We start from the raw sequence: 25,623 nt of genomic DNA, 5'->3' as shown, positions 1-25,623 counted from the left end.
GGAAGTGGTGCCACTGCTTACTGAACTTGAAAGGGATTTACAGTCACACACGCAACACGCAGCAGTGCCTGCTATGCCCCGTGGGATTGGTTGTAACAGTTCTTACTCCTGGTCAGTGCCCTTTGAGCAGACAGTCATTAAGGCATCAGTGCAAAACAAAACACATTTTCTGGAAGAAGGAAAATGAAAACTATTAACTGCACTGGAGTGGCACAAAGGAGGTACTCCTGGAGTCACCCTGCGAGCAGTGCTATCAATGCAGGGCACAGCAGTTCCCAACCCGGAGCCTCTCGGGTTCTGCTGAGTGAGGACAGCAGCAGACGTTTCACCTGCTCACCTTCCACCAGCCCATCCTTAACCTGTTGGCCTCAGCTCAGCGTACCTGGAAGAAGCCCAGCCGACAGAGCAGATCGAACACGTAGCTCCCCAGGGGCTTCAGGGACGGATAGGATTTGACAGCCCACATTGATGGCACTTTCCCCATTAGCATGCTGTTGAAAACATCTTCAAGTTCAGACGACATCAACACTTGGCCCTTGATGGCTTTGCCAATATTAACAAGGCTGCTGCGAACCACCTGAGTAAGCCTTCAGATAAAACAGAAATCATCACCTCATCATTTACTTACTTTTTTCTGGCTATAGACCTTCAGCTTGAGTAAAGGGCTGAACAAAGCTGGGGAATGTCTTGTCAGAAAGTCTTTATCCCACATATAGTAATCAAAACTTATTTATCTTGGGAAAAGCAAACACATGTACAGAAATGAAAGGCAGTAAAAATCCTGTGCTAGGAGGGGGAAAGAAGTGAGAAGAGCTTCAAGGCTCTGACAGCAGCTATTGCAGTGTGCTGGGAACAGAGGAGCCAGGGCATGACTTAAAAAGAAAGAAGCAGGCAGCGCCATCTCAGCACAACAAATTCAACTCTGATTTAAGTTATTGCTACAAGAACACGGGCACTATTTTTATGTTTAGGCAGTTAGCTGCAACTTTCACAGGTTTTTTTTAATAATGTTGAGACAAAGCATCACCTGCTTTGTCTTAAGAATCATCTTAAGAAGCATGTATTGTAAGAAGCTTTTAACTGCTTAAAGTTTGCCAGCTGCCAGCAGTGTCCCAAAGGAGCACTGCTCAATGTCAGCAGTGCTGCACAGCACACAGAGCCATACCTGTTGAATCGAATCAGCTCCTGCCTCAGGACCGTATTCATGGACTCTTCATAAAGTACCGGGTACATCTTCATCACCTCCTCAACATCAAAGTCACTTGGTAATTTGGATAGGATGTCCTGTGCCAAATCTTCAACAATTTTCTGAAATCACAAATCGGCAGTAAATGAGAACTTCTATTCATTACATTCCTCGAAACGCTACGGATTTTACATTTTTGCTGTATAACTACATAGGTAATGCATTCATGATCTTACTTTCTCGCCCACCAGCCTGTCTGTCTCTGCATGTGCCTGCAGCTCCTTTTCTCACTGATTTTAAATGTACTGACAACTGAAATTTAATTTGCAAAAAGGCTTTAGGCAACTGTGAGGCAGCAGAGCAGATGGGCACAGTCCTCCGACTGCCGGACTGAAGGAGAAGCAAAGGTATGCAGGAAGAAACGAGTGGCAGACAACAGGAGCAGCCCAGCCACAGAGCAGCTTTCCCTCCAGCACATGACACATCAGAATGCAATCACTGTGCACGTTCACAAGAAATGAGGCTCCACTGGTTTCATTTCCTCACAAATCCACACGTGTATAAAATACAGAATATCCCATCTGAGGGGTGTGAAAGGCCGTCTACCCGCAGCAAAGGGGCACAGACTGAACTGGAGCCACCTGAGCTGCCAGGACAAAGGGATGAAAGCAGTGCCCAGCACCTTCACCACCAGGTCCTCTGGAAGGGCTGCCAACAGCAAGGTTTGGGTTCCAGCGGTTTTGCTGCACCAAACCAACCCCTTTGTTTGTTCCACTGAAGTCACACACAGTTTTAATCTTGGGACTGAGGAACTGAAGCAGTCAGGGGGAACAGAAAATCATACCTCAGAAACCGAACATTAACTGAGCAATAACATAGGAGTGAAAGTGCCATTAAAGCACAGACTTCACTGGGAAGAAGACCTTTCACCCCCAGTTACTGCACTGCATGCCTGGTGACCGATAGGCTTGGTGCTTCTGGCTCTCCAGAGGCTGCCCCTTAGTGAGAATAGCCTGAACAGTCACACAACCACTGCTGGACGAAGCCAGGCCAGTGCAAGAACTTCCACTGCTGAAAAAGGCAGACTGCAATCAATGTCCTGCTGTAAAATTGCCTCAGGATGGATGCGACTGGAAGTTCTTCACCAGCTGTGCTTGCAAACTGGGCTCTACCTGCAATTCATGACTGAAATGCAGCACTTCACTGTTGTTTTAAAACGTGACAGATGACAGAAACTTTCCCACTCAAACCATATATTCTACTCAACCAGGTGCTGCTGTGTGGTGTCAGCACCCCTCAGTACACCCATTTCAATCCGGGTTCTTCCAGTCCACATCTGCTTCTCTACACAGCCACCCCCTGTTCCCTGCACACTACGTAACACTCCTGTGAGGGAGGTGTGGGGTTACTTTGAGGTGTGGGGCACGTGAAGCACCAGCACCTTTCCAGGCTGCAAGCTGATCGTTCCCCTCTGTTACCTGCGGGGACCTGCCACCTCCTCCTGCCACTCTAGGCAAAGTCAGGAGCACTCCGCTGAAAAGCTGGTTTGTCTCCTGGGTATCCTTGGTAATGTCTGCATTCTCATGCAGCCCAAACACCTCCGGGTGCGTCACACTTGGTAAGGTCCTTAGGTATTCAATGTAAGACTGTAAAAGAAACATTCAAATAACAGAATTCAGGCAGTGAGAAATGATCAGTACATCCAACTTGGTTAGAACTTTCCCACGTAGAAACACAAATTTAAGCCCCCAACTAAATCATTCAGGAATTGACTCATCCAGTCCACACAGCAGTTTTGAATGGTTCAGAGACTCACTGAGTCCTTCTACCCTCACAGAAGTAGCAAAAGAAAGAAAGGCAACAAAAAGCAAATGCAAAGAGTGCTTAGAACTGCAGGCTAAACAACTATGTTCCAATCCCATCTACTGGTGAACTCTGAGACGTCAGCAGAAGGGAAAAAGAGGCCAGACGTGGAATACATGCCTGCCTTCCTACCATCTCACTGTGATCTCTGCTATCAAGGCATAAGTGGTCCAAGAGGGTACCAAATCACCCAGTACAATCCTGAAGCCTTACTCCTGTCACCTTTTCAGAAGTGTGCTGGAAATCTGCACAGTAGTTGCTCTACACAACAACTTGATCAGAACACTCAGAATACATCACTCCACCTCCCCCGCCACGTGTTAGATATTAAGTACCAAATTCATATTTCATAGATGCAGCCTGGCATGGCTTTACAACCTCATGTTTTTATTTCCTTTATATTTATTCACTGTATTCAGTGTAATGAAGTGCAGCGTAGATGGGCTTTTCCCCAACAATTAAAGAGAGAATTTACATGTGCTGTCTCCTCACCTCATATGGACCATGCGGTGGGATATAGTAGTGACCTCCAGGTGCAAGCATGTACTTGTCCTGTTCTATATCCTTGGTGTAGACTATAGACAGAAGGGACAGGAGAAGCCGCCTATCTTTATCATCTGTTACTCTTCCACCATAGTTACACTCCCCTGGGAAAGGACAAAGAAAACCAGAATGAAAACATTAAATTTAATGAGCAAATAAAAATTGTTTTACATTAATGTACACCACTAGTAAGTTGAAATCCTGAGGCTCCAGGTCCCCAGAAGTTTTTAGGTACCACTGAATCAACAGAATTATAGTAACTAAAAACTTTGGATTCAATGGAATTATGCACTTTAACATCTTTGGGACTACAGACCCAAACTGTGCATCTCAGTGGCAACAGTTATACGGAATACTGAGTTGGTTTGAGAAAGTGCTGCTTATTATTACTGCAGTCAACAATGACATGTTTCAAGTGACATTTGTTTTGCTTTAAGAATTTTTAGTACTGTCAAGATCTGAGCAGTGCTGTATAGCTGATCCTTGTCTTGTTCCTTTCATGCAAACTCAGAGCTGATTCTGCACCAGTATGGTAGAAAGGGGATCATCAATATAAAGAATGGGTGGGAGAGACCCTCAGTAATAAAGAAACAATGAGGGGAGGTTTGCACTGATATAAAGTAGAGGAAACAGCTGAAAGTTACTACTTTAATGATGACTACCCACTTTATTTTTCATACAGCCAGTTGCAACAATTGCAATTGCAAACACCAGGAATTCTCTTCATAAGGCTGACAAAGGAGGTATCAACAACCTTTTAGAGAAAGCCAGCTGTCACAGCAACAAAATTATTTACCCAGGTCAATGCCCACTGCTTTAAACTGAGAGGACGACCACAGGGTACTACAGCCGGTAGGGTACTACAGCCAACCACTGATCTTTGTGTGTCAGGGTCTGACACACAACCAGCCGCAGTGAAGCGCAGCCCTTCACTGCTCGATCTGACACATGGAGCGAAGACCAGGAGGTCTGCTGGACCAGGAGCAACTCTGCAGCCACACATAAGCCAAGACAGCCATGAAGTCTGAAGGTCTGAGATCCACCTTGCCGTTATGGGGAAGGCCGAGAAAGTAAACCTGAATGGAAGCTGCTGCACTTATCAAGCACTCATCAGTTCATCACCGCTACGTACTTTCAGCTGGCACAAAGTGGGAGGGCACAAGGCCTGTACCTGTTAGATATGTCAGAGCTTCAAAAGGGACTTCTTCATATTCATTCAGAAACATGTGAATCTGCTGCATACTGATCCTGAGGTCAGACTCATTGAACTCGTATGGAATATTCCAACCTGTCCAATACAGGAAAGATACATGGGGTGAATGAATGCTGCCCTGTGCTGAAAGCCACGCTTAGGAAACAATGGAACTGGTGTAACATTGCTATCATAGAGCTGAAGATCACAACTTCCACACAGTAGCAAGGTGAAGCCCTAGCATTCACTTGAACAGTAAACAGTCTGGTGAGAAATACCATTCTGTAACAGTACTGCATCCCAGGCTCTTTGCACAAGTAAAGCATCAGCACAGACACCTGGCACTGCTCATTCCTGAAGCATTGTGTTTTACCCAAAGTAGAACAGAGATCCGTTTGCTGCCTTCAACTAATCTTCTGCTATCTGGAGACAGTGAGAACGTGAGTTTAAATTAACTGACTGATGTTTTTAGAAAATCTGCATCTATCCATACAGTAGTCAGAGCATTACAATAAAAATAAAAGCAACAAAAATCCAACAACAGGAGTATGCTCTAGATAAAGGAATCCTCTGGGAAAACCCAGGCCTAGCACACACCAATAAATGGGTTAATTTCTGTAGCCATCCTTCTTCCCCCAGCCCAGAATGCAGTTGGCCTTCCAGGCTCACGTCCAGCTCTTCGTCCACCACGTCTGCACACAGCTGGCATTGCCCCGACCCAAGTACAACACCCCGCACTGGGCCTTGCTCAACCTCAGCAGGTTCTCGTGTGCCGCTTCTCCAGCCCGCCCAGGTCCCTCTGGGTGCCGTCCCTCCCTGCTGTTGTGCCATCAGCAAACTGCTGAGGTGCGCTCGATGCCATCCTCCGCGGCGTTGGTTGAAGAGCACCGGTGCCAAGAGGGCCCCCTGGGGGACGCTGCTTGTCAGCCTCCACCCGCACACAGAGCTGCTGAGCACAGCGCTCTGGCTGTGAGCGCCGACCAGTTCCTCATCCGCTGAGCAGCGCCCTTCAGATCATCTCTGTCCAACACACACACAAGGATGTGGTGCGGGACCACCTCGAAGGCCCCGCGTGAATCCAGGCAGACGACGCCAGGCGCCCTTCCTTTGGCCGCTGCTGCCATCGCTCCACCACAGAAGGCCAGCAGATGGGTCGGGCACGATCCTCTCTCGGTGAAGCCATGCTGGCTGTCTCACATGCCCCGCTCAACCCTTATGTGCCTTAGCATCTCTCCCAGGGGGATCTGCTCCACGGTCTTCCCAGGCACAGAGGTGATGCTCACCAGCCTGTAGTTCCCCAGGTCCTCCTTCCTCCCTTGCTTAAAAATGAGAGTGATGGTTCCCTTTTTCCAGTCTCTGGGGACCTTGCTTGACAGCCATAACTTTTCAAATATGAAGTTTGCCCTGGCAACCACATCAGCCAGTGAGGACTAAATTCATTTTGGCAACTTTGCGTTAATGCAAATAGCTGCTTACTAGGGACAGTGGCTTTCAGGGAAAATATAACATTTCACTGCAGTCACTGTTACCATAAAGGCAGATTCAATCAAAATGGAAGGCTGAGAGCTTCACTAATGGAGAGTGTAAGATACATATATATATAGTTATAAAGATAAAATATGTAATTTTCTATGTTTCTGCATTTTATGGAAAATGTCAGAATTCAGTATATTTCTAAATACATAAAGATTTCATCATTGCATTATGAACACAGCTACTGACTTTCTGTTTTACACCAAGCAAACATACGCACTGGCTTTGCTAAAAACGTACACACATGAATGGAAGCACTGCTGATAAGCGCACTGATAAATACATGATAAGTAAATTACTGCAGTTACTGAACAGTGGAGCAATAAACTAATCCAGTGGGCTATAATGTAATGCAAATACTGTATGATTTATTGACATGATGGATACTTTCTAACCCTCCCCAGGGTAACATTTACAGGAGCTTCAAGAGTGACTTTGCTTGAAAAGAATCACTGGTAACAGCTTATGAACCTCATTATGTTCAGTACAGATTGCACCCCTGCAATACTGCTGACAGCAATACTGCTTTTCAATAATAAATAATGCATTTCAAAACTACTAACCTTTGTGAAACAGTGTGCAAAATAATCTGAACCTTACCCAATGGGCCAAAGTTTCTCCTTTCCTGCACAACAGCATGAAAAAAGCAAAGACCAAACAACAGTTTTTGCCACATTTCTGGCTTCTGGCAACTGCTAAAGAATGTGGTGTCAGAGATGGGGTCGTTGAGGTACGATCGGAGGAGGTTTGCTCTGACCCCTTTTGGAGGTTCATTTGTCATTTTGATGCCATTCTGGAGAATACTAACAGGAAATTCTGCTGATGGATAACTGGTTAACCACAGTCTGCAAAAAAAATCAGAATGCTCATTATTCAAAAGTCATCAATACTGACAACTCCCCAGTGTTGATTTTCAGCAAACTAAGGGGTTTACTACTTGCTTAGCTATAATGCTAAACATCTACATCTCCATAAATGCAGCATAAAGTAGAGTATATCAAACAAGTAGAAAAGATGACATCCCAGTTAGGTATCTTTACTTTCTCACTGCACATCAAACAATATGGATGTTGCAAGTAGCTGTTCACACAGAACAAACTTCATTCCTTTTTGCTGGTGCCTTCAGCAATCAAGAAATACTGATATAAAAAGAACAAAATATTAAAACCCTTACCGGAACTTCTCATTGGTGCTCTCAGGCACAATCTCTTCCTCGCAGATTTTCTCCAAAGCAGGCATCCAGCTGGTTGCAAGATGGCAGTTCTGCAACACCACCCAGCTCCCGACAGCGACTGCCTGGCAGATCGCGCTGGCTGCTATTGGGCCCTGACCTTGCCCAAGCGAAACAGTCTGGATGTTTGCACCTCCCATGCCAACGTCGTCAGCAAATTTTAGCAAACCTACGATGGCAAGTTGTGCAAATGCAAAGACAGACAAAGTCTGTTAGAAACTAGAGCCCCATTATACTTACTGTTTTTATAATGGAACAAGTATTAAAGGAGCAAAGGCCAACAGATATTCTACTCAGCTGAAAAAAAGAAAAAAAGAAAAGAAAAGCACCCACAGCAACCCACAGGTAGCACCAACACTGCATCATCCCTGTTTCTCTCAGGAATGGGCTGAAATTCAGATGTACAACAAAGTAACACTACAAAAATAACTGGCAGCCAGGCCAAATGCCCAGCCTCCTCTTCAGCCCCCAGTGCTCAGCTCCAGCCTGCGCTGCTCCCTGCTCCTTTATGGGTGCAGCCTGACATGGGGCTGAGCTGTGAACTGAACCTTTAGCTATGGGCTGTAAATATCTCTTACTTTGCTGTTCAAGCCAGTACCTCCTGGAAATCCTTACAGTGCAGCTGGCATTACAATGCTTTGGGCAGAAAACCACGTTTAAAAAGAAATAAGGTGGTTATGTCTTAAAGGCCATTTAACAGATGTTTTTAATGTGGTCATATATACCATTTACTCAGTAACAGAGTGAGGGACTTTCAGAAGGGGACAACTCCCAAATTCACGTGTGTAAGCATGAATAATGAACTGGTGTGGATGTTAAGAAATCCTGGACTCCTGAACTGCTGCTCACAGACCCAGATGTGTATCACCATTTCCTTCACCCCACTCCAGCAATTTTACTATTGTTTTTATATATACAGCTAGATGTAAGCATCTTCTGTTCTGTCACTGCTGTGTTACGCCTTACCGACATTTAAAGGTCAGGCGGAGAGGCCTATGCTACTAACAGTTCAGTCACACTCTGTCATTTAATTAGACCAAAAAAAATGTTTTCAGTATCACTCTCACCTGCCATGGGGTCAGCACCTGGTGATAACACAAAAATCAAAGGGGCACAACAACTGGAATCACTGTAGCTTTGTCCAAGATCAAAAGTAGGTGGTTCGATAAACGTCCTTCCCATGTTTTCTACGATGAACTCCTGCACTGCCGGAACTATTTTGTCAGGTCTCAAGCACCTGAGAATCACCATTCGATCCAACCCCGTCAGTGTGCTCCACGCATCTGGGAAATTTTCTTCGTGGGGCGTTGCAGAGTCATAGACTCGTTTCCACTTTGAAAAATTCTCTCTTACATGTTCCATCAGGCCCTGAAGGCTCCTCAGACAAGACGCGCGCACGAGCTCTGCCCAGGATCTGTCAGAGAGCCAATCTGGAGCTGGGTTGGGATGAGGGTTGTCAAGAGCAACTCCTCCTGTCAGTAGGAAACGCCAAACCTCGTCATCTATTTGGCCTCTCCCCTTCATTATGCCCACTGTCAGGAGCAGAGAGAATAACAGCTTATCCTTCTCAAACAGCGAGCGACAGACGTTGTTATAGATGCTTGTTGTGAAATGCTCTATTATATTTTTAATCCTCTCTTCCAGATCTTCGCTCTTTTTGCTTTTAGCAATGGACTGAACATACAAGTTAATGAACCAAGTCAGTGAATACTGGTACATGGGTTCAATGTTTGCTAGATCAGAGATGCAGAAGAAGACAACAGCTGAATGAACAGCAACGGGCTGATACCCCACTCGAGTAGAATCTATCTGCATTTCAGTTGCTGAGGCAATTTCTTGCTTTTCAGAGATTTCTTCAGATAACTCTTTGGACGAAGACAAAATGTTTACTGCTGTTTCATCTTCTAAGATGTTTCCTTCTGACTTGGAAAGGACTTCCAGGATTTTGTCTTCTATTTCTTTTAATTGTTTCTTGTTAGCCGCACTTTCTATAATCAGTTTGTTTTTCTTTTCTTCTAGTTCAGGCTTTTCCTCCGCAGCTACAATCCCAAGAAGCTGGTCCTGAAGACCCAACGGTGTAATCATGAAGTTGAGCAGACAAACTTTAACAGCCACTTCAGGAAGATAATGAGGATTTCTTAAGCGGGTTGTTATGTAAAACCTGAAATCTCTCGAATATTCAATTATATTTTCCCCTAATTTCATGTATTCTACTCCTTGTTGTTTGAATGTCAGCTTTAGTAAGATGGGTTCTATGAAAGCATCTAATTCTTCTCCAATATTTTCCAGCAGGACAGGTGTTCCAAGCTGAATAGCATTTTCTAATGTCCTGACATAATGTGCATCAGATAATTTGATAACTGACAGCTTGTTGGCTTTCTCCATATTCTTCACCCACCTGTTAGCTTGCCTTTGAGGATCTATCATTAAAGCCCATCTCCTTGAGTTAGAAACAATTATGCCATTGTCAATGGAAAAAGAATCAATTGGCAAACCAGCAATCTGCCACGCACGGATTCTGACTGGATCCCCCAGCGTGTTACTTAAGGTAAAGTCACTGGAGCACGGTATGTTCTTCTCATTGCACAGAACCTGCCATTGCTTTTGACACTGTAAACGGTAGTCTACAGTAAAGGCTCCCAGATAAGCCACAGTTCCCGAAGATAACAACACATCTCCTGTAAGATCTACGTACCGGATTCTCAGTAACCGTGCAGCTTCTGTCCACCTATCTTTCTCTCCTCCAAGACCACTTATGAGGTGTTCGGCCCTCACCAGCTTTTGTGAGCAGAGATCAATATTATTTTCTAACTCTCTCTTCCGGTCATTCATGCTTTCCAAATCATCATTCAAAGCTTGGAGGCGATCAACAACCTTCTTAAGTTCCGCTTGCTTTGTTTTTAGCTTCTGCATCTGAGCATCCAGTAACTCTTCTGCAGTTCTCAAACGTTCACGTTTCGGGGCAACCACTTTTGCAACGCGGTCATAGACCTCCATGGCTCGCACCCACTTACACAGGCCTTCGCAGGCTGACGAGACATTTTTGATGACAGCTGGCTGAAAATCTGGGTGATCAATAAACCTCTCTCTAATTCTCTTCATTACAGTTGGAGGAATATTATCCTTGTCGTATGACTTCAAGCTCTCCAGGAATTTCAGATCTCCAAGAATTTTTCTAGAGGGCCCCCAGTAGTCTTCTATCATTTTACCTGCATTGCACATAACATGAAAATCAGGCCTCACTCACACATGTTCTAACTGAAAAAAAAATACTTGGAACTTATCAGAAAGAACTATTACCATGGCTTTGCAGTCAAATTTTGCTATACAAGCACTGTCAACTATTTTGTGAAATTTTCTCCTGAAGAAATTCAGACCGGAACTTCAGTATCACTAACACTCACTGAATTTATTAATTACATATTAATTCTACCTCAACAAGGGAAACAAATTTATTTATTATTATGCAGTCTTTCTTACCATAGTTTATTAGACAAATCAATACAAAGGCGCTACATCCTAATGTAGACGAGGCAATTTTGGATGAAAAACAAATTTACAGAAGTCTTATTTCTGTTATTAAGAGCTGAAATGCGGGGACATGAAGTAAAAGTCTTTCTTATCCTACCTTGTAAATCCTGTGCAGTCTCACAATAGTAACACAAGAAAGGGCTTGTTAGAATGGTAACCTATGGTAGGGGGACAGCCAGGGTTCTGTCTCCCAGTATATCTGGTGCTGTTTTGCAGCAGGGATTACAGGGGAGCCCCTCAAGGTGACGTTAACCACAAGACTGGGTCAAAGCAAGTTGAAACTGTGACTTTGTGCCCCCTGGGACCACACCTACAAAGCTTATGCAGCAGCCAAGCAAGTGCAATACGCTGTAAGAGCAAAGTAATCTCCTAGCTATCGAGAGCAGCCCTGCTCCAGCAGGGCAATACACAGCACCCAACCACTCCTGGGCAGGGATAGCAAACACTTCATTACCACTGCCATTCGGATCAGGCTTCCTCTCTGGTTTAGTCCCCTTCATGACACAGATACTCTCCATGACAAGCTTGACAGGACCAGGTGGATTCTGCATGGACTTCACAAGAGAAATATCTGAAGGATTCAGGGTATCAAGAGCTGCAAGTGCTGCCTCCAGAGCTGGCATGGCCTCCGCGAGGTCTCCTTCGCATTCATCCTGTCAAGACATTGGGAGATGCCTGTAGTTTCACAGAACACTGCCTGGAAGTATCTAATAAGAAGTCTCCACAACATCGTGCTTCTTGGAGAGGAAACTACTTTGGTCTGCACAGTTTGAAGAGGAAAGGTTTGTAGAGAAGTTAGGAAATTCCATACATCAACCCAGAGCTGAGAATGCCAGCCAAGCTTTCAAGTTCAAAATCTCTCTGGTCTGACGAAGAGAATTAAAACAGGTTAGATACAATTGCTCTTAATTTAAGAGTGCTGATCAGGTAAAAAGTATATACCGAGTAGCTTAAATTCTTTATCACATACCCAGATCTCAGTAATTACCTATCAATGGCCTTTCCAACTAGCTCCAAAAATATCCTGAGGAATCCTGCATCTTCCCACTGTAAATTCTGTGCTACAGACAACTGGCTGCATCAGCATCTCTTAGGTTATGCCTGGCAGGGCTCCACACAGCTCTGTAATGCATCAGCTCACCTAAACACAAGCAAGCCATCTCTGGGCCTGGACCCTGTCTAACCTCAGTACTCCAACTGCTGAAAAGCAGAATATATTACTACAGAAATAAAAGCTATGAATCTTTTGGGATGGGAACCAATAAAGGAAGATTTGCAGGTACTGTGAAACAGCCACACACCAAACAGCCAAAATGTACCTTCTTGATATCAGGAACATCTCATTCACCTCATTAACACATCAGACTACAAACTTACTTGAAAGATGCTGAAAACCCATCACTCTCCAGGCTGAAGCCCCATTCAGTACCTTAATAGCTTTTGCAGCAGCTGCTGCTTCATTAGCCTCCTTTTCATCTGCGGACACAATCTCCTTCTTTGCATCTACTTCAGCTGTTTCCTTTTCAATCTGGATCATCATTTTCTCTGTTTCTGCAGAAGTTCGAATCAGTTCGGGCTGAAGAGCAGTCAGTTCTTTCTGCATCTCTGCAACCTGATGAACAGGAAATCAAAAGGAAATCCTTGTAAACATTTGCACACACTTCTCACTCTTGATGTCTTAGGGAGAAAGATGAGAAGACATTAAAGCAGAGAAAAAGGGACATCAGACTTTGAATAATTATTAAAATAGTTCTCTGACCTATTTTTAGTAAGAGCTGTTTTATTGAAAGGAACTGAATTTTTAAAAAGAGTATTTGTAATTATCCATGATTTATGATCCACTTAATTTCAATCATGAGAAATAAACTGATCAATTGTATTTTTTTCTTCACTGTCAGTTTTAGTTTATGGAACCCCAAATAATCTTGTATTGCACAGGTGGAAAAACTGAATCCAAAAGAAACTGTGACTGTAACACAGAGACAGCAAGAGCTCTGCACTAGATGTTCTTTGTCAGGACAGTGCTTGGAGGCTGCGCTACTTTGCATTGGGAAGCTCAATCCCTGGATTAGATGCATGAAAGGGGGGCTGTTTACATGGACCCCAATCAATCTCCCACTGGGAATCCATTGGGGAATCAATGTTTGTTAAGGATTTACAATGTTCTTCAACTTCATACTGTTTTACAAAGGGTAACAGAAACTAAGGAATGATTTTCATATATAAGGTTTTGAGAAAATAAGTGTATCTGTTACTTTTTTCCCTTTAACACTCAGTGAGTACCATCAGCTTCGTGTAGCTTTCTATTAAGTGCTATTATCTGAAGTTAAAATGACTAATCTCACTTTTCTGGATGGCTTTCTATTCACAGTATCCTGAATGCAGTGAAGAAGGAATTTAATAAACTTTATTTTTGTAAGTTTGATTCCACTTATAAGCCCTTCTATTACAGTATGCATATGCCATACGTTCAGTGTTTTCACTGAGACTTACTTGTGAAGATGCAAAGTCAAGTTTTTCAAGCCCTGTAAGATAACGATTTCTCATTGTGTCAACTTCTTGCCTTTTGCTAATCAGCAGAGTTTTAAAGGTAAGAATCAGCTCTAGGTACGATGTTGGTGTTACGTAGTTGTGCCTTCGCAGTGTACTGTAATAGCTGATGGAGAGCTCTCTCACACTTTCTTGGAAATATTTGCACATTGACACAACCCTAGAGAAAAATTTTTTGTGTTACTGTGTAAATATCATCTCTCTTTACATCAATTAATAATGAGAAAATTATTTTAAGGCTATGAAATCTTATCAGTGTTAATGAAGGCAGAATTATTTTTCCCTACTACATGAAATATTTTTCAAATTTTCAAATGCTCTTTCAAATATACATATATCCAGATGCCTTTGACTCGCACTGTAATCAAAGAGGTGATTCAGCCTGGCCCAATTATACAGACAGTGTCCTGGTCACGTAGGTCTGATAAGGGGGAGGTAAATATTTGCATCATGTTTCTTGACAAATAAACTCTTACTCTTTTCTAATGTCATCTTCAAGTTCAACATCCTCTAAAAACTTGTTAGCAACCATTTCCAAAGCATCTGCAGGCCAGGTTTGGAACCAGTCAATGGTGCAACAGTTTATCAGCGACGGGAACATCCGTAATCGATTCCGAAAGGCATCGCCAATAGGGCTCATTGCTAGAAAAATACGAAAACACAACAAGAACACCACAATTATTACCTAACTTATTCTGCAGCTAGGATGCAGAAAAAGCATTCTAGGAAATAATGCACTATATACAGACCTAACACAATATGTAAATTTTTCTTCATCCTTTCAATAAAGAAATTGTACATAGCAAGCGGAGTAGCTTCAATTTTCTCACTCCCCATCCTTGATGCAGTTTGCATTTTCTCAACAATTTCAGCCTTCTCATCAGCAGCAAAGATATTAGGCACATCACCAGTATTTAAAAGCATGTCGATGTCTTCTATAAATGCTTCATCCTTTATTTGATTATCACAGAACAAAAAGGAAACGTTCTTGTTACCAACACCAGCCTTCAGCATGACTCGTTTAATATCTTCTTTCCATTCACTGACTCCGTAGGACTTTGTAATTTCAATTTGAAAGAGTTCGAATGCACTCATGTGGGTGGCTAGCTTGGTAGCACTTTGTCGACCACTTCCACCAATGCCCACCAACAAAAGATGTCCATTATCCTGTTTCAGTACCCTGCATATCCTTGAGATATGCTCGATAGCAAACTTGAACATGACTAAGGACATTGGTGCTCTGCTGGTATTGTTGTATTCCTCTAGGTAGGATTCCATCACAGCTGTCAGTTGCTTCAAGTCTGTGATTTCATCGTACACTTTTACGTTACTGTCTGGCTTCAGGTAGTCTCCAAAGAAAAGGCTGCGAATATGATCATCAGTGACCTTGCCAGTGGGTGAAAGATGACTCAGTACCTACAAGAATCAATACAATATTCAGGCTACTGGAGAATTACCTTCATTAAAGCAATAATTATTCTTATCCATATAATAATAATACTGTGAGAAGCACCATTTTCCATCTATTTTAGTTATCATCTTTTTTTAGTAAAAAAAAGAAATGAAGACGAAAGGAAAAAAGAGTGGAAGAGGGTGGAGGGGTGAAACAGAAAAACCTCCTGAACGGAGTAATACTCTGTAAGCAGGCATGCAAGTTTCTGCCACGCACATGTCACATGGTGATTGTGCTGTGAAAAGCAGGAAGAGTTGCCAAAAGATTTCTCAGAAAAGTACCCACTACTCCCAGCGACTCATTCCAGTGCATGTTAAGCAGGAGCATAAGTGAACAGTGAAAGACAGTTATCCCATGCAGTCCTCTGTACCAAGCAGAATTGTTTTGGAGTTCTGGATCATGCAGATATGAAGTATTAGTTTCCATAGGAATACACATAATACATAATACAAACAGAAGAAAACCCAGACCTTATGAATGCAGTGGTATGGATCATTCAAAACATATCCAGTACTAATGCAATCTCAGTGTCTAAGTGTTTCTGAAACACCTGGGTCTAGCATGCGGTTGAAAAATACCTTATCAAGGTTCTGCTTGAAGCTATCTGATGTTGTCTTTTTTACCATCTGAAAGAATATTTCCCTGTCCTCCTCATCAACTAAGCGATCATAAAAAACTCGGTACACCTCGTGAATCCAAAGGCGGATCAGTTTGTCTTCACTCTGAAAAGGTACATACAAGAATACAGGTAAATATTGCTCAGGCAGGACAAGTTAGAGATGTCCATCTGGACCTTGCTATATTTTGTACTAAGCTCAGTGGGAATCCTTCAGTTTCAAGCCATTTGGCACATGGCTCAGCAACTGCTCACTTGACAAGCTTCCTTAACCAGCAACCTGTGACCCTTCTGTCAGTGCATTTTTCTCAGCTCTATCAAATCTGCCCACTCCTGTACATAAAGAACAAATCTTTCTAAGACATGGCCTCTAGCCCTACCTCTGCCCAAACTCTGTCACTGGCCAAGACGTCCCCTGAATAGCTGGTGTCATCTCGTTCTATTCTTGCACCAAACACATTACCCCAGTAGAAATGCAACTTCCAATATTCCTAGAAATTCCCAAGCAATATTGGTGAAAATGGAAGAAAAAGCAAATGGATGAAAATCCTCCATATCTGTCATTATACTTTTGTAGTATTTGGCCCAAATTCTGGGCCAACCTATTGTCTTGTTCACTGGCAAGCTCATTAACCTGAAAAGAAACACCAAGTCTTTTCACATGCTTGTTTCTGTGGGAGATTTTGTTTAAAAGCACAACAGGTGGGATGGCCTGAAGATTGGCCTTGGACCCCTGGGCCACACATGGGAAGATTATCAGCAAAAATAACAGCTGTTTCCCTCCATCAGAGACAGAAAATACACAGCAAGGCACTTAGCTGCTATCTCAATTGTAAATGCAAATCAACTGAAATCATAGTGCATGTACTTTGAGATGTTCCCTTCTTAATATTATAATTTACTCTTCCCATCGTTCTTTCCTGCAGCAACAAAATGGAACTACTTACTTGCAGATGAGTGTGTGGACAGAGCAGCACTCCTTTAACAACCCGGGAAAAATCTCGGAGATTGAAGACATAATGGGATTTTGAAGGAGTTGGGAGGAAATTCTCAACTGCCATTTTGTAAATCACCATTGTTGCTTGGACCATTATCTTACCAAGCCTGAAGAAGGAAAAGAGAGACAATATAAGATCCAGAGATAAGCTGCAGGAGAAAACGTGACAGGTGATACAGGAAATGCATCAAATTACCTTAGAAAGATGGACTCAAAGCCTTTGCTGAAATGCCAGTCAGAAACTGCAGTAAAAATCTTGGTGAGAATGTCATCATCAAAAGAACAGATAGACACAACGTTCAAGTGCCGTGTGAAGCGCCCTGCAACACAAGGAAGAACACACAGGGGGATGTAGGGACGTCCAAGTGCTTCTCTGCCTCCCCTTAGCATCTGGCTAGGATCGGCTCACACAGATTTGCATCTGGCTGCAGCTCCACTATTTTCTTTCTGCCTAATTTCTGCCCCAGCAGTGACACCAAAGGAGCATAAACTGGTTCGTGTTTTATGTCAATATTCCTCTTTAAATTGACTGCTTTTAATAAGGAAACCACAAATCTCCATTGCAATACGGCCACTATCACCCAAATTTCAATTACAGGAGCTCTGACATCCATGTTATGGCACAGTAAAACTTTACGAAAGCAATGACCTTCTTCTCAGATTTCACATAAAAGTATGCAGAATATACACTACTAAACAGTAAAAAAATCAGCAGTGTCAGAATAGTCATTTTAATAAAGCCTCCTCAGAGTGTATACCTGTACTAGAATCTTTACATGGAGGCTATGCGAATATAACGATGTAGCTGTAGCTGTAGTAAGGCTTTCCATTAGAAAATACAACCCTCCTCACAGTGATTTGGCAGGCACCACAGATTTCTGAGCAACATGCCTTTCAGTAAATTCAAGCAGCCTATCTCAGCAGCAGGAAATGGGATTTCAGGTGAGAATTGTTAGTGTAGCCAGAGAGACCTTTCAGGAGGATATGTTGTCATCTTCGCTTTCCAATGAGTGAAAAGTAAAAAAAAAAAAAAGTGTCAATTTCTCAAAGTTTCCTGCCATTTCATCATCTACTTCCCAATATTGATTGAGTTCATCCTGGAAACGTTACAGTTTTTACCTTGTGCATACGTACTTCCTCTTGGAGCAATCCAAGCGACAGACAGACACAGAATCTGCCGTCAGCAAAATGAAACCTGCCTTAACTTCAATTAGATGACTCTCCATCGCGATATATTTTCTCCTCGTACGCACAGACTTTGTACCACCCTTGGCAGATTTCCTACCTGTAATATCATTCCTGCCTCCCCCAGGAGGACCCATAGCTGACAGAAGCAGCACGTCTATGATATTAATCTTGGATGCATCTTTCTGGTCATACCAGTGACCGTGATCAACCCACTGCCTGAGAAGCTCGATGGGCGGCTGTGCGCCATACGCCTCCTTGGCCGGCATGTTTAGGTCATCTGTGGAAAGCAGAGGAAGTAAGGAAAAAGCTCTCAGTGTTTAGGAATCTCTTCTATGAAGCTAAGAATAAAAAACAACAGAAACAGTGGCAGAAAAAGGTTCTACGTTGTTATTTTGGTATTTCGTAAAACCAGAATCAAATGACATTGTACTTTGTAGGCATTACACTGATGGTTTAATTTAGCATGGTTGGTGATTTTATATTGCATCACACTCCAAACACATTTAAAATGAGCCAAACTGTTCTGAAGAGGAGCACTGCTCCAACAGCTAGAAACCCTTCAGCAGGGGGCAGGGCTAACCTTCCCTTGGACACCCGAAAAAAACACGGAGCACTGAGGCAAAACAAATGCCTTGTCTCAGTGAATTACTTCCTTGGCCTAAAGCCAGAATTCAAATGACATAAAAACATGAGAAACTTGTCTTACCTACAAATATCACAGCCCTTTTCCCTGGAGGAGGCCCAAATAATCCTTTTCTTCTTCTGTCCAGCTTGGACATGATAATGTCCTGGGTTTGGTTAGCCGAGGTTCTTGCAGAGAAGTTGATGAAAACTGGGATATACGTCGGCTTGGGAAGTTGTAGTAGAAAATTGTTTGTTATAGCTGATTTTCCAGTGCCAGTGGGACCCACAAAAAGCAAAGGGATATTATGTTCCACATATGTTTTCAGAAAAAACACCTGCCTGGCAGTTTCCATTGTTGGAATGATTAGCTCTGAGACCTGTTACATAGGAAGGTAAAACATGAAGATCAAACACCTAATACTACACCAATGCAAATACTTTCATGCAGCTACAAGAAGGCTGTAGCACAAATGTATGTTGCTGAAATTCTCCTCTCTGAGAACCCAGGTTACAATGAGATTCTGCTAGACAGTGCAGATGGCACTGTTTGTTCTGCAGAGATTATTTAGTAAACAGCCCAAACAGCACTTACCTGTTACATGGCTCATAGACACTACATGAAGCCTGAAAAGAGAACTGCATGGCTCAGCACAGCTTAATTCTGTCCCCTACTGTGCAAACAGGAAGGGACAGTGCTGTCAGAATTTCTCTCTAATAAAAGCAGAACAAACATCAATTATCTTGAAATTACACCTGCAGAACTGTACAGTGTACTTTAATAAAGATCAGTGCTGTGCCACACTTCCTACAGTTTGCAAATGCCATCAGGATGTGTTGCCACTACGTGGAACTGCAGGGGATCCCCGGCCCTTGGCTGCCCACCAATTTTGTATTCCAAACAAGCACCAACCTGTTTGCTGGGTTAGTGCATACTGAGCAGTGACACCAGTAATACCAGAACTAACACACAGGGCCTACAGTGATTAAATGCTGCAGTTCAAACATCAAACATAATAGGAGTTCACAGAGGTAACCGATTTACACCTCTAAATCTTTTAACCAAATAATTATTTTCTACAGTGAAGGTGTCAGTGTGAACCTTAGCTCCTGGGGAGATAACTTGCTCATCCTGCGAGATGTAATCCGTCCACAGATTCCACTGCCCACTTCCACGCTTGTAAAAATAGAAGTCATAAACAGACCCTGTTAATTAAAAAAACACAGAACATGGGGAAACCCACTGATTAGAATAAACTTCTACCACGTTAGTGTGAGAAGCCCAACATGGAGAGACAACAAAGGCCTTTTTATCTCAGGAGAGCCCTTCCTCCCCCCTCTGCTGCTCAGCACACAGCTATTCCAGGTCAGATTCAGCTGCAGGGCTGAGTCCATGAGGTGTAGGAGCAGGAGGGCACGCAGCACACAGCACAGCAGGGCTGCCACTGCAGCACCCAAAGCTCTGCTCAGGCGCCGAGCTGAATTACAGCTTTATCAACATCCAGGCAAGTACAGTACTAAGTACCTTTTTCTGGGAAGATATTGTTTCTGGTGATCTTCACATTCTTAGGGCGTTGGTTTCCATCATCCGTCCCCAGTAACAAGTTACGATAGAACAAATCAAACTTCTTTCTGCTGTCTGCATCGATGGTCCCAGCAATCGTCCAAACCAGAGCAAAAAGGAAGAGCCCCTGCAGCCACAAGGTGATCTGCTGACTCGACATGCTTTCCTTCCCCTCCTCCTCAGGTTGCCTTATTTCATCTACAACACACATTTTGAATTCTAGATAAATGGTAAGAACAACATTAACCCCAACTCAAAGCCTATTTTTGCAGAAAGTATTCTGAGACAAACTCATGGCATTCACATAGTGAAAACTTTGCCTGTGTAAAGTGCTACAAATAATTAGAGACAGAGATGAATGAGAAGCTTTTACAGAGGGTCCTTTTTTTTCTTTTTTTTTTCCTCCAGATGCCAGCAGACAGCAAACAAAGCATGTGAAATATGCTCATAAGGCAGCTCTGTAATGACACCAACGCCCCAGTGTGAAAGCTCTGTATGCCAACCAAAGCACTGTGCAATTAATACTGATCTGTGAGAAAGGACTTGTGTCGTAGGATCTGAAGCAGCAAGGAAATTCCTTGCATCTGATAACCTCCATCCATCCTGTCACGGAACAAAAGGAAAAAAAAAAAAAGGAATAAAAGGATTGAGATTTAGTATACTTACCAAGCAGGCAAGTATAGAGTTTCATCAAGCTGTAAGTCAGATGAATAGAGGATGTTTGTACTATGGCTTTGCAATGATGGTGAATAAAATCTAAACAGGGCTCAACTAGCCACATGAACATGCTGTTGACCTGCCAGGAAAAAGGAAAATGGCTTTTAACAATGCAGCAGTCATCACACTTCCCACTGTCTCCAATTCTCTGCCAGTAAAACATAAAACAACCGAAATTGTCCAAGCTGGCAGAAGGAAGATCAGGAAATGACCACTGTGAGGCAGCAGATGTGATCACAAAGTCTCACTGTCATTACCTGATGGTGAAAACAAGCTGCTTCTGCCACACGGAACTTTTCACCCTAAATTTTGTTCCCCAGTTACAAATCCCACCATCAGAGCAATAGCTCAGCCTAGGAAGGCTGCTGCTTTGCTTAGGCAACAAAAAAATTATTCCAATATGAAAAAAGAAAAGGGCCTCAACCTCCCTTGACTGGCCTCTGCTAAGGACCTAGCAGAGATACGGTGCCACAGCAGGAGTTCCAAAAGCACAGACTGGTACCTATGGGAGTGCTGGGGCACGCAGGCAGGGCGATGGGATCTGCTCTGTGATCTCAAGAGGGAAAAAGGAGAGGAGGAATCGTGACCTAGGGCTCTTCTCAGGGCCTTTTATTCAAGGAGATGCACGAAAGGGCCAACCTATCTGCTGACTCAGAAAGAACTACTCTGTTTTGAACTAAGTAGACTGTGTCAATAAAGAGCTTCCACAGGCTTTGCACTTCTTTTGAATATGGTCCTAATTTCCTGCAAAAGCTCAAAACAATTCTTGTTAGATGAAGAAATCAAGACTTTCTTCAGCTCTAACCCAATTCATTGAAACACAGAATTACAGAATGGCTTAGGTTGGAAGAGACCCTCAAGATCACCCAGTTCCAACCCCATGCCATGGGCAGGGCTGCACACCCAACCCAGCCCTGAGCTCCATGGATGGGCACCCACAACCTCCCTGTGCAGCTGTTCCAGGGCCTTACTGCCCTCTGTGTGAAGAATTTCCTTCTCACATCTGATTTAACTCTCCCTTCTTTTAGTTTAAGACTGTTCCCCCCATCCTATCACTATCAGACAGTGATAGTGAACTGATTTTTTTTTTTTGACTCTTTCACTACATTTTGATGACCAATAAACTGGAGTCTGAATTTTGATGAAAACTGATTCCCACGAACACCTACATTCATTTGCAACCATAATGAAGATAAAATACACAATCTGCATTCATGTTTGTGCAAGAAATCCAACACACGAAGGACAATTTACCAACTGTGCCTAAGGTGACTAGGCCACAGAAGATCAAGCTATCAATATCTTAATTATTTCTCACGTATTTCTCAAGCTGAACTCTATAAATGTCTCAGAAAAAAGAAGGATGAGTTCAAAACATTTCTAATCTTTCATTTTTTCCTACATTGTATTTCTATTACTCATGGCATCTCCCCTTCTCATGCCCTGACATTTGACACTGATAACTATAAAACAATTTACAACAGCCTCTAAGAAACCTGGGACACTCAGAATAGTGACAGTACTTCACCAGGTTTGATTCTTCATGCCTGCTTTCAAGATGGCAAACTGAGCATCGCCTTAGAGTCAATCTGCTAACTGGGACCTCTGCCAGTAAGCAATGCTCTCACCAGCTCCCGGTGCTCTTCCTGCAGGTTTGGGGGCAGTGTATGCATGTAGGAATCCTTCAGTGGCTTCCAACCCAGCTGTTGTGGGTCCATATAGATCATACCACACCTGGGAAGAATGAACAGTTATGGCAGAGGAAGAGAAGCGGGAGGTGGGACGCTCCATGTTACAGGGCTTTCATATTACCTGCTGACAGTTGCTGGAGACGCTTCCTCTAAGTCTGCTGCCTCAAAGATTAAGCTCATTTTTGAATTCATCTGAATTATTTCACCACTCATTAGGCACAGCTAGAAGGAAAACAGAGAGGAAATATGACCTACTCCTGTCAGTGTTAGTCTACCAGCCAAAGCAATGCCTGACATACATCACCACATCTACTTGCTGTCACTTCTCATTCACTCATTTGTGTTCTTGTACACTTGCTACCTTTTGACCTCACCTCAATTTTTCCACGTGTTACTGTAATGGTATGCAGAAACAATACTGTATCTTTAAATAACTCTGTAAGGAAAAGCAGTTATGATCTGCTTTTCTTTAGTTAATTTATTCACCAAATTTTTTACACAAATTCAGTTTTCTGTTCCAGAATTGAATTTACTCATTTCAGTTTCCTAAAACATTCCATAAATAAACCTCAGTTTCAATTCAATAATAACCTCAGTTAGTAACCTCACTTTAATGAAGTTGGAGCAAGATAAGCCTTCTAAGGAAGAATTAACAGCTTGCAATTTTCTACCGAACCAAACCATGGAACTCAAGGAAAAAGCAATGCTTATAAGAACCCCAGCCTTTCCTAATGCTTGCAGCATACCACAGTTATACTCTTTGACCACCACGGAAGCAATGCTGCTCCTACTGCTACAGTGAGGTATGTATTCAAGTGTGAGACAGCTGGCTAAAACCAGGCTACCTTTTTATTGTCATCCAGCACGGTGTTCATGTTCTCTATCCAAACTGCGTCCACTGGGCCATCAAATACAATCCACTTTCTATCATCTGTAGTAGAAGATGCCTGTGCCCTGAAGGTGTGTGCAAGAACCCCATCTGTCCACTCATGGCTTATAGGATCAAAGCTGCCGTACAGTTGTCCCATGGAAATCGCTTTAGGATTAATAACTTTGTATTCAACAGCAAATTCATCCATTGATTTTGCTGTGTAGGAAGACAAACAGAGGAGCTTGATGGTTTGTTTTATTCAACATCCGAGTAAGAACATTTTGAAGGTTCCTACTTCAGCTGCACAAGGCAAGAAAGAAAAGAGACATCTGAAGTTAGGCAGTAGTGAATAATAATTTCCTTTACTTGTACAAGAAAAGTGCAAAGCGCTTTTTGCAAAAGCACATTAAAAAAGAACAAATAGAGCATAAGAGGTTTTGCACGTTTAAGGGGACTACTTACAATCTCCCATCACAGCTTGCTTTGCATGTTTTGCAAGGGTACTAAGAACGAATTCAATGCTTCAAAAATGCAAAGAAGTATAAATACATTACTGTGTTTTATTACTCCAGTAAATACAGTCTAAACTACTTCCAGAAAATACGGAAGACAAAATAGTTCAATGAACAGCAACTTCCTTGGTTGAGAAAACAGAATGTAGGATGACTACCAACCTCAGTGTGTCTCTGCAAAGAGAAATACCATCAGCCGTAGAATTAATTTCATTTAACGGTAAGTCTGGACAAAGTTACCTGCACACAGATCCCCAAGGGCTCCAGCCAGCACTCGGTACGCACACGTCTTCCCACCCAGGGGATCTCCAACAATCATGAAGCCGTGGCGCACCAGCATCATCTCGTATATCTGCAGCAGTGACACAACACCCAGCCTTAGCATCACACAAAGTGCAGTGTGTATGAAACCAACCCTGCACTCAGGAAGAACAGCAGCCAAACACTGCACTCCATTAAGGCACTGACCCACATCAGAGCATCATCCTATGATTATGACAATTCACAGGGGTGTAATTCAAGCAGTCCTTCCCCAGATTTGTCCTTCTTGCTAAGCATCCTCCCTCAGCTGTCACAGTCACTGCACAGACTGTGGAGCACTCACCAAGCACTGCTCATCATGGCCCAATGCATAAAGCCTTCAATGAAATGAATGGCCATCAGTGAAAAAAACACACAGCAGCTGGAACTGCTGCTCTGAGGATCTGCCAAAGCAGCAGTCCCTCAAGGCCGCCTTTGAACTGTAAGGGTGGTGACCTCTTCAGTGCCCTCAGCAGATCTGCCAGACCTCACATCAAAGCCTTCTGCCTGAGCGCCTTCAAACAGAACCCTACAGGAGCCCTAAGCAGGTTTTGCTCAGCCTCAGGTTAAGGCTGATATCTTAAATCCCTTACCATTTAATTCTGCCCCTGCTTAAATGAAAGATAAAGCATGGTTTGCAAAGCAGTGTAAGCCAATTAACGTCCCCTAATGAACCAGCCCCAGGCCTGGCAGTTCTGCTCCCAATAGCACCAGGCTGTGCTGCTCACACAGAAACAAGCTAAGCTTTCTTTGCAAGGCCACCAACACCGCAGTGTGCAGGGGACAGCAGGAACACAAAGCTGGAGGTAAAGCTAAGCCACGATGGGACACACCAGCCCCTCCCAAGGAGACTGGGCAGAACTGGGACCACAGCCTGCCTGCCAGTCCAGAGTTCTGTTTGCTGGGCAGCACTGTACTGGCCATTAACAGCTTCAGCTTAATGTTTTATCCTGAATCATCAGGCTCAAGCTCCAACTATTTAGCTCCTTCACAAACTGTCTGAATTCAAACTGTAAGCAAAACTGACAATTATTACATGGTTTTTCCTCAGTAAATACATGCTGTTTGTAACACTAAATTAACTGATCACAGAGGCTATTATCTATTGAGTCAGAGAAGGGGTGAAGAATATTTCTCAATCATTTGCTTTGTCATCTCCCCAAGAAATAAGTGTGAGAAGAACCTGAATAATTTTCCCAATGAACCACGGAACTGGCTGAAGATCCATTTTCCTGATATTTGCAGTCACTGCCTGGGCAAAGAGCTCGTAGTCAGGTGAGGGAAGAACCACTCCTGGGAACAGGTCAGATATGATACTCTGTTGAGGAGAGACAGAATAAAACATCATCTGAACCACAGATTACAAAAAGGGAAAACTCCCAGAGCACCATAACCTGAAAGGAAAACAACACCTGCACAGGTAGCTGGAGCTGAAGAGGAAATGTGTTCATAACCTAACGCTCA

At 43.2% G+C, this 25,623-nt stretch overlaps 1 protein-coding gene across 7 annotated transcripts in view; it reads right to left on the bottom strand.

Annotated features, from left to right (window-relative positions):
* DNAH3 (dynein axonemal heavy chain 3) overlaps positions 1–25,623 on the bottom strand; it is a 71,702-nt gene that overhangs the window by 10,177 nt on the left and 35,902 nt on the right. For 6 of the 7 annotated variants that reach the window (XR_016471649.1, XR_016471650.1, XR_016471651.1 and 3 more), the window contains 26 exons: positions 25,343–25,477; positions 24,100–24,211; positions 23,322–23,563; positions 22,598–22,698; positions 22,414–22,519; positions 20,735–20,864; positions 20,030–20,266; positions 19,607–19,710; positions 18,590–18,884; positions 17,981–18,160; positions 16,892–17,015; positions 16,646–16,802; positions 15,661–15,804; positions 14,379–15,045; positions 14,106–14,271; positions 13,573–13,789; positions 12,509–12,691; positions 11,534–11,732; positions 8,616–10,757; positions 7,492–7,717; positions 6,918–7,162; positions 4,764–4,880; positions 3,542–3,696; positions 2,665–2,832; positions 1,166–1,308; positions 383–587 (listed from right to left, as the gene is read on the bottom strand). Coding sequence is in view for 1 of the 7 variants with exons in the window: in XM_031595467.2 (XP_031451327.2) it covers positions 383–587; positions 1,166–1,308; positions 2,665–2,832; positions 3,542–3,696; positions 4,764–4,880; positions 6,918–7,162; positions 7,492–7,717; positions 8,616–10,757; positions 11,534–11,732; positions 12,509–12,691; positions 13,573–13,789; positions 14,106–14,271; positions 14,379–15,045; positions 15,661–15,804; positions 16,646–16,802; positions 16,892–17,015; positions 17,981–18,160; positions 18,590–18,884; positions 19,607–19,710; positions 20,030–20,266; positions 20,735–20,864; positions 22,414–22,519; positions 22,598–22,698; positions 23,322–23,563; positions 24,100–24,211; positions 25,343–25,477 (6,900 nt within the window). In the remaining 6 variants the exon portion in view is untranslated. The remainder of the gene's footprint in view (positions 1–382; positions 588–1,165; positions 1,309–2,664; positions 2,833–3,541; positions 3,697–4,763; positions 4,881–6,917; positions 7,163–7,491; positions 7,718–8,615; positions 10,758–11,533; positions 11,733–12,508; positions 12,692–13,572; positions 13,790–14,105; positions 14,272–14,378; positions 15,046–15,660; positions 15,805–16,645; positions 16,803–16,891; positions 17,016–17,980; positions 18,161–18,589; positions 18,885–19,606; positions 19,711–20,029; positions 20,267–20,734; positions 20,865–22,413; positions 22,520–22,597; positions 22,699–23,321; positions 23,564–24,099; positions 24,212–25,342; positions 25,478–25,623) is intronic. The other variant, XR_016471653.1, reaches the window with a different exon arrangement.

The sequence above is a fragment of the Phasianus colchicus genome, chromosome 16, assembly GCF_987193195.1.
Source record: "Phasianus colchicus chromosome 16, bPhaCol1.hap1.1, whole genome shotgun sequence".
In the NCBI taxonomy this organism is placed as follows: Eukaryota; Metazoa; Chordata; class Aves; order Galliformes; family Phasianidae; genus Phasianus; species Phasianus colchicus.
This window is presented reverse-complemented; position numbering and strand designations above follow the sequence as displayed.